The 14430-nt window shown below is 42.6% G+C and overlaps 1 protein-coding gene across 1 annotated transcript; it reads right to left on the bottom strand.

Annotated features, from left to right (window-relative positions):
• Nucleotides 1-766: 766 nt before the first annotated feature.
• On the bottom strand, nt 767-13701 carry rx1 (retinal homeobox gene 1). The gene is made up of 4 exons (XM_066695964.1): nt 13454-13701; nt 9608-10150; nt 5337-5587; nt 767-4870 (listed from the first exon to the last, which is right to left on the bottom strand). Exons 2-4 carry the CDS (start codon nt 9888-9890, stop codon nt 4427-4429), a joined length of 978 nt encoding a protein of 325 aa, XP_066552061.1. The 5' UTR covers nt 9891-10150; nt 13454-13701; the 3' UTR covers nt 767-4426.
• Between the last annotated feature and the right edge of the window lie 729 nt (nt 13702-14430).

Here is a 14430-nt window from a genome sequence, read left to right as displayed (position 1 = left end):
GAGTCTGACACTAGGCGTTGTGGGCCTCCTAGTGTGACGCCATCTTCCTCATCCCTGCACTGTAATTACTGTCCACCGGGGAGGTGGCTGGTGGACCCGGGGGCTTCCCCCAGCGTCCCATCTGTCCAGGAGCACAGTTCACACGGCGCTAATGTAATTTCAGCGGGCCGGGGTGCGGGGGACATGTGCGGCAGCGACAGGGCCTCGGGGCAATTAGAGAGCCGCCAGCCCCTGTGGCCAGGCCCCCCAGGGACAGCTGATTGAGTGGAGCCTCATCTTCCTAACAGCCTGGCAGAGCGCCACCACACACTGAGACACAGGGAGAATGACCACACAAGCCTGCCTGCCTGCCTGGCTGTCTGTCTCTCTGCCCAGCAGTCCATCCGTCCGTCTGGCAGTGTGTTGTTACGGGCCGGATTGTGTTTTAGCTCACCCATACAGAGGCGTTTTAATTTTGTATCTCTCTAGGGGTAAGCAGTTTGGTAGAAGAGAAGAAATAAACAGGAAAACGGGGAAAAAAAAAAAGTGTCCTGTCTCAGCCAGAGTGGATTTCTTGAAACGTTTGGATTATTTTTATTGTGGCAGGTTGAAAACCATACAAACAAGCCCGCTATGACTTTTTAACATATTTGTTAGTGAGCTAGCAACTTTTGGGGAGTGGGGTGAGGGGGTGGGGTGAGGGGGTGGGGTGAGGGGGTGGGGTGGGTATGACACTGATATCCAATGTGTCAGGGGAGAAAAGGGAATCAATCCACCAAGACCAAGCTCTATTAAACTAGATTTGTTTATTTGAAGTATTCCAATCTTTTCGCCAAACATGGACATCAGTCTTTCTGACAAAGACACAAAACAAAACGAAGAAAAAAAAAAAAAAAAGGGTCAAATGCCTAAATATCGAAACGGAAACCTAGCCGCAATGATGACTATACAGAAATACAACTGCACCTGAACACAAGTCAAACGCACAGTCACAAATCAGTTTCCCAGGTCTCTACTGCATTTTAATTACAAAAGAAACAAATCAGAATAACTATATCCTTTGGCTTAGTCTTAGTCCAGTTTCGGTATGAATCCTGGTGCTGGTACATCACAGTGTGTGAGGAAGACGAATAGAGGCGTCCGTTTTTGTACCAAAGAGGAACATTAATCTGCAGTATGACATGATTTTGAAACAGCGCGTTTCTTTGCGCATGCTTGCGTGTTTGCAATCCAATTAGATTCCAGTTCACCTGCATGACCCGCGATGTCCCGATTCACCGGACGAGGATGTCAGATTTAATTAATTGAGGACACCTTTACAGTGGAGACCTGGAGTAGCCAAGCAAACCCTGCAGAGGTCACATTGTAGAGCCTACTGTGTAGAGACATCGTGACATAGACCAGAAACATAGAAGTGTAACTACTGTTAGAACGGACACAAATGGGCCTCGTCTTAACTCCGTTTACTCTCAGCCTAATGGTATTAATTAAGGCCTGTGTTAAATAAAACGGTTACCAAGCAACAGCAAGTGGCACCACAACTTGGAGTTAAATTGACCCTAATATTGTCAGGGTTTTATCAGAGACTTTGTGTCCAGCTGTAATTTTCACCACATTCATCAAAGGAGACTATGCACACTGCTAACATCAGTACTGATTTTAATAATCACTCACAAGCTTTTAAGTGAGCTATTTCTTTTTGCCTGGCAGCACAGACAGTTTGAGTTTCCTTCCAGAAGATACGCTACAAAAGTGCACTTTTGTGTGAAAGAGTCGGCTTCCTTTGTGCTAGGGGTTTCAGGGGAAATACAACACATCCATTTCCAGCTGATTGGCATCTACTTCTGGGAGAGTCTAATAGAGGAGACGGCTGTGGATCTCACACTTGCGCTCCCAGTCACAAACTTTTTTTTTAATTGGGAATCCAAATCTCATTCAGTCATTGGTTAAACCCTCCCGAGACTCTGCTTGCATGTCATTGGATTGTATTTCCTTCCACTAGTTTCTCCGGAAAGCAGGCCGTAGCCTCAGAGACTGAGATACACCCATATGTCAATCAAAACATGTCCGTGGAAAATGCACCGCTCCTAACTCATGTTAAACAATGTTAACTGAAGCATATATACATATACACACTATGTGCATATCATACATATATATTTGTACATGTGCATCCCAAATATCATCTAAACATATACAATATATGTATTTTCTAGTTTTACTTTTATTTTTTAAGATATTTTGTTAGTTTTTGTAAAAGTCATTGTTTTAGGAGCCTTGGTTGCACCTACTAAGTAGTCCAGTCTGTCAATCTTTTGTTTGGTTTATCCCTGTAACCTATGAACAAAGGAAACTCAGCTGGATCAATCAGACAGGACAAAAGGAATAATGTGTTTTAGGAGTCATCAGATTGTGCCGTCTGTCGTACTCACAGTAAGTGAGGTCTTCACCAGTATGCAAGTGGAGTAAGTTTATTCTTCTTTGCTTAAGCTAATGGCAAACTGTGCATGAAAAGAGTAATAACGTGACTGCACATGTTTTTTCCCTCCAAAACTTTAAATCTGAGAAATAACAATTTGTCCTCGTCTCCATCTCTCTGTGAGGGGGCGGGAACAGTGTGTTGGGCGATGCCGCGGTACTCAGTGAAGGTAGCCTTAGGGCAGCTGTCAGTCACATCAATTAGGAGCAGAAGTTAATCGCTTTCAAATCAGTTCATTAGGTGTTAAGAAGTGCTCACGTCTGCCTGAATTAGCGAGGCTGACAGGGTCCCTGCGCATCCCGGCCAGCTCCATCAGAGCTGCGCCAAATGTGTCTGAGGCCTGGGATTTGCCCGCCCCTCACACCGACAGCGTTGGAATAAAGATGTGATAAACAAGGTATCTAAATCCGTTGTTACCCCCCTTAATTAGACTGCATAGGGCATTCTCTCTCTCCATCTATATCAGAGCGTCCAAGACTCAGCCTGGTTTCAGATCGGCCACTGGTGTGTTTGTTTGTTTAACCCTGATGTGGTACCATGGGGTCTCTGTGACCCCACCCCAATGGTACTGTCAATGTAACTTTTTTCATGGTAGCAGAGCAGGGTTAAGATTTAAATTAAATGGACTGTGATTCAGATGGCCCGTCACATCCTGCTCAGAGAATCAGCGGCCAAGTGATGAAATAAAGAAAAGCAGTCATTACAATTTGCATATGTCAATGAAAGCACTAAAACAAATGGTACATCTACTATGGCCTGGTACAGTACACGGGTACAAAACATGAACAAAATTGAATACAAAATAACAAATAACAATCAATAAAAGTGCACAAAAGACCTAAGCGCAAAGTCTATGACACACTTGGTTTCTGCAACATTTAGCATCCTATAATATTGTTTTTTCTTCCTCTCATGAGTCATTTAGATAGAACGTGATATTATATGGAGACTTGTGACAGGATTGCCTCGAGATTTTGCAGGAGAGTGTAACTGTGATATCATATAGTTCTCTGGCACTGTAACTCAGAGAGGAAAACTTTTGTCGTTTTGTGCAAATTTTTCCATTTACCTTCAGGGTATCCACTATATGTATTTGTGTGTGTGTGTGTGTGTGTATATATATATACACACACACACACACACACACACACGGAGACACATATAGTAAATATTCAATTGAGGTGTCTTAAATACACAGAAATGCTCACAATCTACTTCCCATGTTTAGAAACAAGAACCAAAGCAATACTAAACAAAACATGTACAATGAAATCAACATCTCTGCACTGTCTTGGGTAAGTCCCTCTCCCAGCAGTCTTTGGGACATTCCTGTACAAGTGGAGACGCGTCTGAGCAGAGATGTGAGTACCAGGCAGGTGTGATCCTTTAATGGGCATGATCCCAGTGTTTCCATTTCCAACTGACTGGGTAAACACTCCTGAACCATTACAAACACAAAATACAAAATGGGGGCCCATACCAAAACACTTTGTTTCTTTCTGCAGGCGTTTGATTGGCTTTCGCAATCATGTTCAGAAAGCAGTAAGATGTCAACAGAAGTAAGCCTTTCTCGTGAACTAAGTCCAGTTATCTCCCATAACAAACAGGGATCTTGTGTTTATTTACAGAGTACAAACTCCCTTATGTGGTTGGATTGGCAGGTAATCAACTCCAGTGTCCGGTGTGCAACGCAGACCGCCAAGAGTAACCACAGAAACAATACTGATCGGCCAGTATGGAACTGTCCACCAGGGCTGCGATGGGACCACACTGGAGGTCAAGCTGCTCCAAATAAAATGGGAAGGAGGGGACCAAGAACTTTTCATACTGATGTGTATATGTGTGGGGTGGGTGGGGGATATCCTTCCAAACTGTAATAATTATACTATCACCTTGTTATCAGCACGTAGCAATTTTTTTTTCTTTGCTCTCCCTCTCCCTCTCCAGTTGGGATTCCAGTCCAGTTGGTCATATGGGCTGCCAGGTTTTATCCATGGACTGAATGTGCTCCTTGGCCTTCATCCTCAAGGACGCGATACTGGAGCTCCTCTGGTCCACGTCCTCTAGGGGGTATTTGTCAGCGAAGGAAGCCGGACACTGGTAGGGTGGGGGTGCCATGGGCTGCATGCTCTGGGCCATGGTTGGGGGGGTGTTGAGGAAACTGTGGCTGGGGTACCCAGGCTGCAGGCCCTGCGAGGGGCCCATGAAGCCGGGGATGCTGTGCACTGGTGTGGCGCTGGACAGCGGGGAGGTGAGCCAGGGGTCCAGGGGCAGGGAGTTAGTCATGGGCCCAACGTTGGTGGGCATGGGCGGCCGGTTGAAAGACAGCATGGGGGAATCATGCAGCTTCATGGTGCTGGCGTCCATCTTTTCCTGGCGCCGCCACTTGGCCCGCCGGTTCTGGAACCATACCTGGTAAGAGAGAGAGGGCACTTGATCACACAGATAGTGGCAATGCAACTGGTCAAGGGACACATGAGGCTTAGTGGTTTGGCACCAAAAATTATGAGATTTATTTCATTTAGTTGCTTAGATTGTCCCTCTTCTTGTCATTAAGCAATTGAAGTCATTTCCTCGCCAAGTCTTTGGCTGAAAAAAATAAATACTAATTTGCATATAGCTCTTCCCTGGCCCACAGCCTTCATTCAAAGTGGCCACCTCTTGTTTGTAACCTTTGTTAAGTTCTCATGTTCTACAGCAGCCTAGTCTCAGACATCCTGAACTGAAAGGGAAAGGGCATTAGTCTTAAAATGGTCTTCTGTGACATTAAAATATCAATCAAGACCAGGTAAGGCCACACTGAATGCAGAATTAATCGGACACAGCTAAAGAAACATAAGCAGGGATGCGCAGGAGAAGACGCTGATCAAGGGCTCACCTGCACGCGGACCTCGGGCAGGTTGACCTTCATGGCCAGCTCCTCCCGGCTGTACACGTCCGGGTAGTGGGACTTCTCGAAGGCGCGCTCCAGTTCGTGCAGCTGGTAGGTGGTGAAGGTGGTGCGGTTGCGCCGGTGCTTCTTCTTGGGCTGCTCTTCCTCCAGCGGGTCGGGGGACTTGCCGTCGCTCTCCACGCTCTTGCGCAGCTCGCTCAGCTCCCCCTCACACTTGTTGGAGAACAGGCCAGAGTCTGGAGGGAGGTGAAGGGGGTTAGAGCCGATACAGAACAGTGGCAAAGAGTCCACACAGGGGGGTCCGAGATACAGTAAACTGACCCCCTTCCGAACAATCTGCTATGACTGACAAGGACTTGACTAAACATCAATGAAATCAACAGCAGCTACAAAAATAATATGTATTCCAATGAGTGAGCAAACTTCAGAACTCTGGACAGCAGCCTCTAGGGCCCAACCATGAGACCAGGACTGCCCAATGATGGACCTACCTCCTAAACAGCTCTTTAACTAAAATAAAATAAAATAATGAGATAAGCAACCAAATCCTGCACTGGCATCAATAGAAATGCCGTCTATTTGTCTAACCCTGAGTTACACCATAGTATTTCTGAGTCTCAGGCTGATATCATTGTGAAGATCCATATTGGCAATTCCAGCCGGCACTGCCCTCTGCCTGTGAAGTCTGAACTGCAGGATTGTTTGTAAGTAAACAAAACAGCCACACATTCATAATGCCGTTGTTGTGATGATGTGTGTGCCCATTTGCTGCCACCTCTAATAACTCCTTCATAACTCTGCACTGTGCCAGAGGACAGTCCCTTTCTCCCTTCCTCCCTTTCTCTCCACCCATATTATCTGAACCACGTTTAAGATGACAAATCATGTATCAACCCCCACCCCAGAAAACCTCAGCAAGTATATAACCAAATCAAGAGGAGGGTGTAGAGCTCAAACAAAATATCCTCCAGTTTTCAACACTTTAGCCCACAGACAGTGCCCTAACAAGCCAACACTGCCACTACCTCTGGTTCATTCTAAAAAACCCTTGGAAACATGCTACCGATTGTCAGGTCGCATCTCTCGAAATTACTCAACGGTTAACAACAGCGGCACAATACCTACTTCTTTGGTTGACAGGAGCCATTGTTCCTTGCCTTTTCTGAGGACTCAAACAGGCAAGCCACTTGTTAGTGACACATTACCACTGCTTTCACTGCAGCCTTAACCCTAATCCCATTGTAAACAGATGTAGTCTGTTAATCCTGCTGATAGTTTCCATGTGCTCTTAGGCCTAATCTAACTAAGACTTGATTAGCACTGATGTAGCGGAAGCACCAAAAAAAAACACACCCAAAAAAATGGTTAACACCTTAAAAGGGTAACCGAATGAGTTATTCCAAGCTTCGGAAATTTAGACATATACTAATTGCTCACAAAAAGGTACAGACAGCTTTGAACATAAAACAAATATATCCAGTACAGGGTCATGGTGAGCCGGAACCTGACCCAACGGACACAGGACAGGCAGAGTCTGTGCTGTACATGGTGAAGTTCTTCTCGTTGTCATTTATCAGTGCATTTTGAGTCCACGTCATTGTTCGGATCATTTTCCCAGATTGCATTCCGAATCACAGATTAAGGCGTTTCCTTTGAGTGGATGTGTGAATCAACAACATCCCCTTGTGGGACTTCAGTCCAACTTCCTTCACTTGATTGACCCTTCATTACTTAATTGAGTCTGATCCCTTCAATAATTACTCCTGGGAGTTGTGTGAAGGTTGGAAAGTTTAAAAGCTCTGTTGTTGGGACGCTTTCCCTTCTTTACCCCCGTGTCCCCCCAGCTTTCACCTGTCTCACCCCAGCTGTAGGACACTGGGAGTTTTAAAATGGGCAACTGACCTGGGCAACTGTCTCTATTTCTGCCTGCAGGCCAGGACTATTTATCACTAATCTCTTCTCATCTGCGTCTCTCCTGCGGCTTAATTGAAGACTGGATTTCAGACCACCTTTAGCACTATTACCTGGGGCTAGACTCAGACTTGTGTGGCCCTCGCTGCCTCCCACATGTAGGTGCCTCTCTGCAACCCAACACCCCAGCCTCCACTCTCCCTGACAAAAGGGGCAGCAGGGATCGGGGGGTGGGTGGGTTGCAACTCAATTAACTAACGAGCGCAAGCTTTTTAGGCTTGCTGATCCTCCTCTCATTAACAGACACTGGCAAAGCCCCTGGAAGTCTGGAGGCCACTCAATGCTCCGTCAGGGTGTGACACCAGCACAAAGAGGGAGGTCAGGCTGGGGTCGCGGTCCGCCTCGCTGCCTGTCAGTCTGTCGGAGCGCTCCGGGACTCCTCAGAGCGCGGCGCACTGTTTACACTGAAAGAATGTTTCTTTGTTTAAAAGAACATTCTGATCCACGGATGAGTGGGGAACGCACACAAGATAAATTGAGAAAACATTGTCTTCTCCGCACAAGGGAAGTTTTGTCTTTTTTTTTTTGCGTCTCATTTCGACTTATTTGTTACAGAACCTGTATGCCGTTCAGATGGACATGTCCAACGTGGACCGCTTGATTATGCAATGCGTGTAATTTAATGGGGATAAAGAAGCCATTTGTCTGAAATTCGACTGAAAAAGCAGCAAATAAAATAAACAGACTCCTTTTTTGTCATTGATCGCAGTGGGAGAAATATAAAAAAACTGAATTCTGACAAAAACAACAACCAAAAATCCCATCACTACTGACTATTAAAGTCAAACAGATTAGAGAGAGCTGGGATGTGGGGCTGGGAGCTGGGGGGTTGATGATAAGAACCCCCCCCAGACACACCATTACTTTCAATAATAATTTACAAGTGGTGTATGATCTAGCCAGACCTTAATCCATCTTTACCTTCTTGGATCCCATCATGTCTGTTTCTCTGGTTTGTGACAGTGTGTCTGACAGAATGCTGAGGACCATGGCAGGCCTTTCATTTAAACACATCCCAGTGACAACACACCTAGCCTGGTTCAGTCTCAGCTGGACACAAGGTCCATTCAGTCTCAGCATCTCACAACTGGACGTGCGTTGGCAACAGCAACGACACAATATGGTCCATTTGCATCACAAACACAAATAAAATTGTGCATTCCCTTCAGAAACGCAAGATAAAGCACAAGAGAATACATTAGGAGAGAAGGCCTAACCAACACTGTGGTACGAAGGTCCAGACATTGGGAAGGATCAACGCTCAAGGCTCTTAATGGAGTTGTAAATTAAATTGGGAGGGAACGATATTCGCATCCTTCCATCCTGCCCAAACATGGCCTTAGCAGGACATCTGGCCAGGCCATCATTCCTTCAGCCAACCCATAATTACACTCCATCTTTTGGTTTTGCCCAAAGCTCCCGAATGTGTCGTTTAAGACACTGGTTCTCAATCCTGGTCCTGGGGACCTCGTGGTTTTCATTCCAACCGAACCCTCAATTGAACTAATTTGCTTGACTTTTTAAATTGCGTAGCTTATAAAAAGTTGGAGATTTCAAGTTCCATCTACAGTTTCATATTTAACATGGCAAATGATTAGTTAAACTAGTTAAACTAGGGTTCAATTAAGTACTTTACTAGTAATTAAGTAATTGAGAGCACAGCTAGAACAAAAAACAGCAGGGCAGGGGGTCCCCAGGACCAGGATTGAGAACCACTGGTTTAAGATATTAATGCCAGTTACTGTAGTTTATCTCTCTCAAGTGGCCACAATCCTTATCGGTGAGATAAAACCGACATTTTATTTGTCTTTAACTGATTGAATTAAAGAAGTCATCAGTCCAATTAGGAGCTCAGCAGAGATGAAAGCATTGGGGCTTCTCTAAGGCTGGAGTCGGGCACTGTGTCACTCAAAGCAAGAGTGGACACTGGACGGCCAGGCAAGGCGTACTCACACTCCTATTTGGGATCAATCCCAGGTGGGGGACACTGCGGTTGTAACCCTGAGAAAGGTACTTTGAATGCTCCAGTAGAAACCCAACTGTATGAATTGTGTGACCCAAATGTTGAATATCAACTGTAATTAAGGGCTAATAAGTGCTGCAGTTATATAATATGATGAAATATGGCCTGTGGGATTTCAACAGTCAGGGATTCGTGAAGTCTGGTCATGAAGGGCCAGACCCTACAAGTTTGATTGGCCGACTAAGTAGTTAATTGATAGAAAATTTTGCATTGCAGCTCTGAAGGCCTGGCTTGGAGGCATTGCTGTCCTCGTTCCTCTTACCATGATAACTGCCCTGGTCCGAGCTGTCCCTCAGACTGGAGAGGTGTCCATAGGGGTTAGAGGGGTCTGGTTTCCCGGGGTCGCCCAGGGTCTCCTTGTGGGGTCCGGGGGCTCCGGCGGGGTTCAGGAGCGGGTCCTGGTCCTTGCTGAAGCCCAGGATGACGTCGATGCTGTGGACGCGGCCGCCCACCGCTGCCCCCCCACCTTTCACCATCTCGTGGAAGTTGCCAGGCGAGAGGCAGCTGTCGTCCACCATGCTCATGGTATCCAGTGACAAATGCATCTGAGCGTCGGGGCTCCCTCTCTCCTCCAGCAGGGAAAACACGGCGAGACGCTTGACGTGCAGAGAGAGACCTACGGGTTCGGCTTTACATGTATCGGAAGAGAAAACAACAAAACGTAGAGAAAGGGACGGAAAAGGCCCACAGCAATCGGGGGGAAGACGGTCAAATCCTTTCTTTTTTCGTTTCCACTTTTTCTCCTGGAGCTTCTTGGACCTGGACCTTGATAGCTGGCTCTCCTGTAGGTCTCCAGTTGTTTAATCTGTAAAAGAGAGATGACAGAATTGATTAAATGATTGCAATAAAATAAAATACAAAAATGTAAACAGCATAGTGGAATGATTAATGGAGATAACCAGCACAATCAATCAGTGCTATTTTGCATTGCTGTGGCCTACATTACAAAGTTATGACACGCTTGTGGGAATTGAATAACAATGATGGCATCTCAGTTGCTGGGTAATGCTAAGGTGAACTTTTTTCCCCCAGTTGAGGTCTCATTTGTAACGGTGCCGTTCCCATGGCATTACAGTAGTAGGAAACACTTTTTCAGGCATCAGGTTCTTAGTGGAGAGGCGGTATCATGTGCATAAAAGTTGCTGTGTTACTAAGAGCTGGAAAATCCCATCCTATCTCCCCAACGTTGCTCTGTAAAGGAGAAAGAGTGTAAGTTGTGCAGAGCCACCATCACCTTTAGGAGAAAACATGTGCGCTGTAAAATATGTATGTCTGTATGTATTAGGGCTTCTGGAGTCTCTTTAAATTCCAGATGATGGAAGTGGCTGACAGACTGACAAGTGACTGACTGTACTTTTGCTCCTCCAGTTATCTGAGGTCACATCAGTGCAACTTTTCAGCCTCTGATCCCAAAATAACAAGACACCTTTTACTTTTTGGATTGTTTGTGTCTTGTAATCATAACATATCTGTGGAATTAAGGCGACTCACACTTCTATAAAATGTATGTCCATCTTTTGCAATTTTGTTTAATTATGTACACAATACCAATGCACCCAGTGTCTTGTCTTAAGTACATTTGCAATTAACTCACTCTAGCGCATTGTAACTCAACAGAAAAGGGGGGAAAGGGGACATTTGTTGGATTATATTTGAGGATTTTGCTGTATTGTATTTCCACATGCTTTTTGGATATGGTGCATGCATCTAAAGCAACGCTTCCCAAAGAATCAGACATTCACAACATGTTTCTCTGACGGGCTCATAACTGAATTATTGATATAAGCGCATAATTGTTTAAACTGCCGGGCAGATGTGCGGTCAGATGGGAGAACCATGAGAAACTGCTGTAATGTCTCACATGAAGTCATCTAAGTGCAGATGGACACGTTTCTTTTGAATAGGCCTTTTTAATGGACGAGTAAGGGCTGAGTAAGTTGTTATCATCTGTTTCTGTAACTGTCAGCATGCATCTCCCTTCATTCTTTCAGCAAAGTTTTATTATTATTATTATTATTATTATTATTATTAATAGAAGAAGAATAAATATGTGTGTGTTAATTCTTAGTTATAGGTAGGATTAGATATAGTTATTATTGTAATGTTATTTTAGGCAAACATGTTTTAAAACATTGAAATTGGTGGGGAGCAATGAAAGTTAAGGTTCAATAATTTACAGGTTACCGTTGTTTTCCGTGGACAAATGCAATTATGTTCTCCATTGCATAGTTTGTATGGGATCTGTTAGCCGCCATTGTGATGTCTAACTTAAATGCAACAGGCTCTTAACTCTGTTATAATAACCATCCAAAAAGTTACTTAGCAACTTAGCATCGTGGGGCTCTTAAAGGGTTAAACAAATGTTAGTCTAATATAACATTCAATTCTTTCCACGCATTACAGATGCACTAGTTGCCCAGTATCACACCTTCATCTTTAGATCTGTGTAGCTGTTTTCTAAACTATCCTTTAATCCTTTTTATCCATATTTATTAATATTGATTTTATTTAGTTAATGTAGTTTACAGACGAGAAAAACGAAATCAGAAAAGTAGTTAGTATGATTAGTATAATTAAAACGCAGGCTATGATCGAATGATACACAGTGTATTGCCTAGTGCAATTAACGTGTTTTATTAATAATAATAATAATAATAATATTATTATTATTATTATTATTATTGCAACAGTTGTTTTTCCTACATCTGTGCAGTCCAGTTTATGTTCAGTGCACAGTAATTAATTGGTATAATAATAATAATAATAATAATAATAATAATAATAATAATAATAATAATAATAATAATTTGTGCGAGCACATGTAAATTAATCCAGACTTTTAAAAGTCACTTTAAAAGGTGGCGTATCTGACGGTTATAATGCATACAGTTTACTCCATGGCAGGCCTATACATATGGTTTGTTTTATGTTTTAAGTGAACTGCTAAATAATATTTTATACTTGTCAAAATTAAGTAAGGTCACTAATACATTTAATCTATTCATTTTATCAACAGATCGTAATAAAGCATAGGTCCATGTAATTTAATTTCATAGCACACAGTAATTAAGATCGTTTGGTCGCAAAACAGATCATGTTTCTCAGACAACTATATTATATTATATTATATAGTAGTTATTTTATAGTGTACTCCAGGGCAAAATGCCCAATGCAAAAAACAATAATTTTAAAAACGGTTTCTCTACGCAGCGAAGCGAAAAATTAAAAAAACATTACAAAAAAAACACCAAATACATTCCCGAAAACCTGGCACAGGCGCAGAAAGTGCAGAGGAAACTAAACTAATAGGTTGAGATATTATTCCGTCATTCTTAAGCAATAATTGACTCCCTTTAAAAAATGATGTGCGCATTTTGTAGTAACTGTGACACTACATGACATACAGTACATCACTACAGGTGTGCAAGAGTCTTCAGATTTGGTCAAAATTCAGTTTTCAACACAAAGTCGCGACACTTAAAAGGAACAATAACATATAATAGTTGTAATACAGTCAAATCTGAAACACTGTACCGGTAACGTAAATTATTATTATTATTATTAGTAGTAGTAGTAGTAGTAGTAGTAGTAGTAATAGTATGACATTTATATATGAATAATTTCTAACAAAACATGTTGCCGTTAATAAATAATTAAATCACGTAAAGTAACACGTTGAAGAACTTTTGGTCATATCTTTGATTTTTTTGTTTTTAACATTTGACAATACCCAAACTTGCATTATTATATTGCTATTATTATTATTATTATTATTATTATTATTATTACTACTACTGTATTAGTAACACATTGAAGAACTTAACCTTTGGCAATACCCACACTTGCATTATTATTATTATTATTATTATTATTATTATTATTATTATTATTATTATTATTATTATGATTGCTGTTGTTCTTTAAAATAAAACAGAAGAAGTCAGTCCGTACTCAATAATGATGCTACAGCATGGGTAGTATTGTGAGATCCCTGGTTTCAACAGCTGTGCATAACGATAAACGTCATTTCACAGACACTCAAATATGACGGTTTACCAAAAATCATCATCATACAATAAAAAGAAGAACAACCAACTGTGACACATACCTTCCCGGGACGCTGGCCGCCTGGGTCCGTTTGATCCACCTGTTTGGGTTCAACAACAACTATTGGAGCTGTAGTCCTGAATACTGCCAGGTCGGAGTCAAGGTCCGCTCAGTGTCCCTCTTAATTGTCGCTACATGTCCTTTAGGCGTCTTATCCAAACAAATGAATAAACAAAAATAATAAAAAACAGAGACCACGAAGGTTTTTTTTTTCTTTTTCTTTTGTAGACTCTTTCCCTAAGCCGCGCAGACGACAGAGGTAGGCTGAAGAATGGAAATAAACCGGCGGATTAAAGGGGTTTATTAATTGGAATCCTTCCCCTTTAAGAATGATTGGCAGGTGTTTTCTGGTCAAGTAATTGCTCTAAATGCAGCCCGCATTCACTCCGCAGGAGGAGGGCCGAGCTAATGAAGCCCAGACAAGACTTGCTTTCAAAAAAGCTATTGTTTTAAAGACAAAGGAGTTCTGCCCAAAGTTTTCTTGCTAATCCCCTCATTATTCCAATGAAAGAGTATGTTTAAAAGAAAAAGAAAGAAAGACAAAACTTTCCAAAGTTGTATATTTATTTTTCTGCGCGTGTGAGAGTGTTGGCAAAACTTGGAGATATGTAGAGGGAATTTTAGCATTATTTTAGCCTGTTTACTTATTTATCTACCTTTCTTCTTGTTTGTTTGTTTATTTCTTAAAATTGTACATTAAATTAAAGTATTGTGTTTTAGACAGGTATTCTTTTAGGAAGCAATGTATGCTCAATTTAACGGTGAGGGTTATGGTAGATTTCGGATTAGGGGTTGGGATATGATGGGAATAGATGCTTTCCAGACGATCACATTTATTTTCTAGTGCCACCCTCAATGATCTATGCTAGGCTATGTCACACATTAGTTGTGTCAATGCAGCTTTTTATTTAAGAGCCATACTTTACACTTGGTCAGGCTATGATTGTGCGTGAAGAGAACTATAAAACAAAAATAAAC

This window comes from Amia ocellicauda, chromosome 22 (genome assembly GCF_036373705.1).
Source record: "Amia ocellicauda isolate fAmiCal2 chromosome 22, fAmiCal2.hap1, whole genome shotgun sequence".
NCBI lineage: Eukaryota > Metazoa > Chordata > Actinopteri > Amiiformes > Amiidae > Amia > Amia ocellicauda.
Note: the sequence above shows the minus strand (reverse complement) of the source record. Positions and strands in the feature narration are given on the sequence as shown.

What these genes read in the sequence shown, in the direction of transcription:
- rx1 (XM_066695964.1), bottom strand. Translation starts at nt 9,890, where the DNA reads ATGCATTTGTCACTGGATACCATGAGCATGGTGGACGACAGCTGCCTC. An exon ending in GGACCAGGGCAGTTATCATG is followed by an intron (nt 5,588 to 9,607) that starts GTAAGAGGAACG and finishes ACCTCCCTCCAG; the next exon opens with ACTCTGGCCTGTTCTCCAAC. An exon ending in TGCCCGAGGTCCGCGTGCAG is followed by an intron (nt 4,871 to 5,336) that starts GTGAGCCCTTGA and finishes CTCTCTTACCAG; the next exon opens with GTATGGTTCCAGAACCGGCG.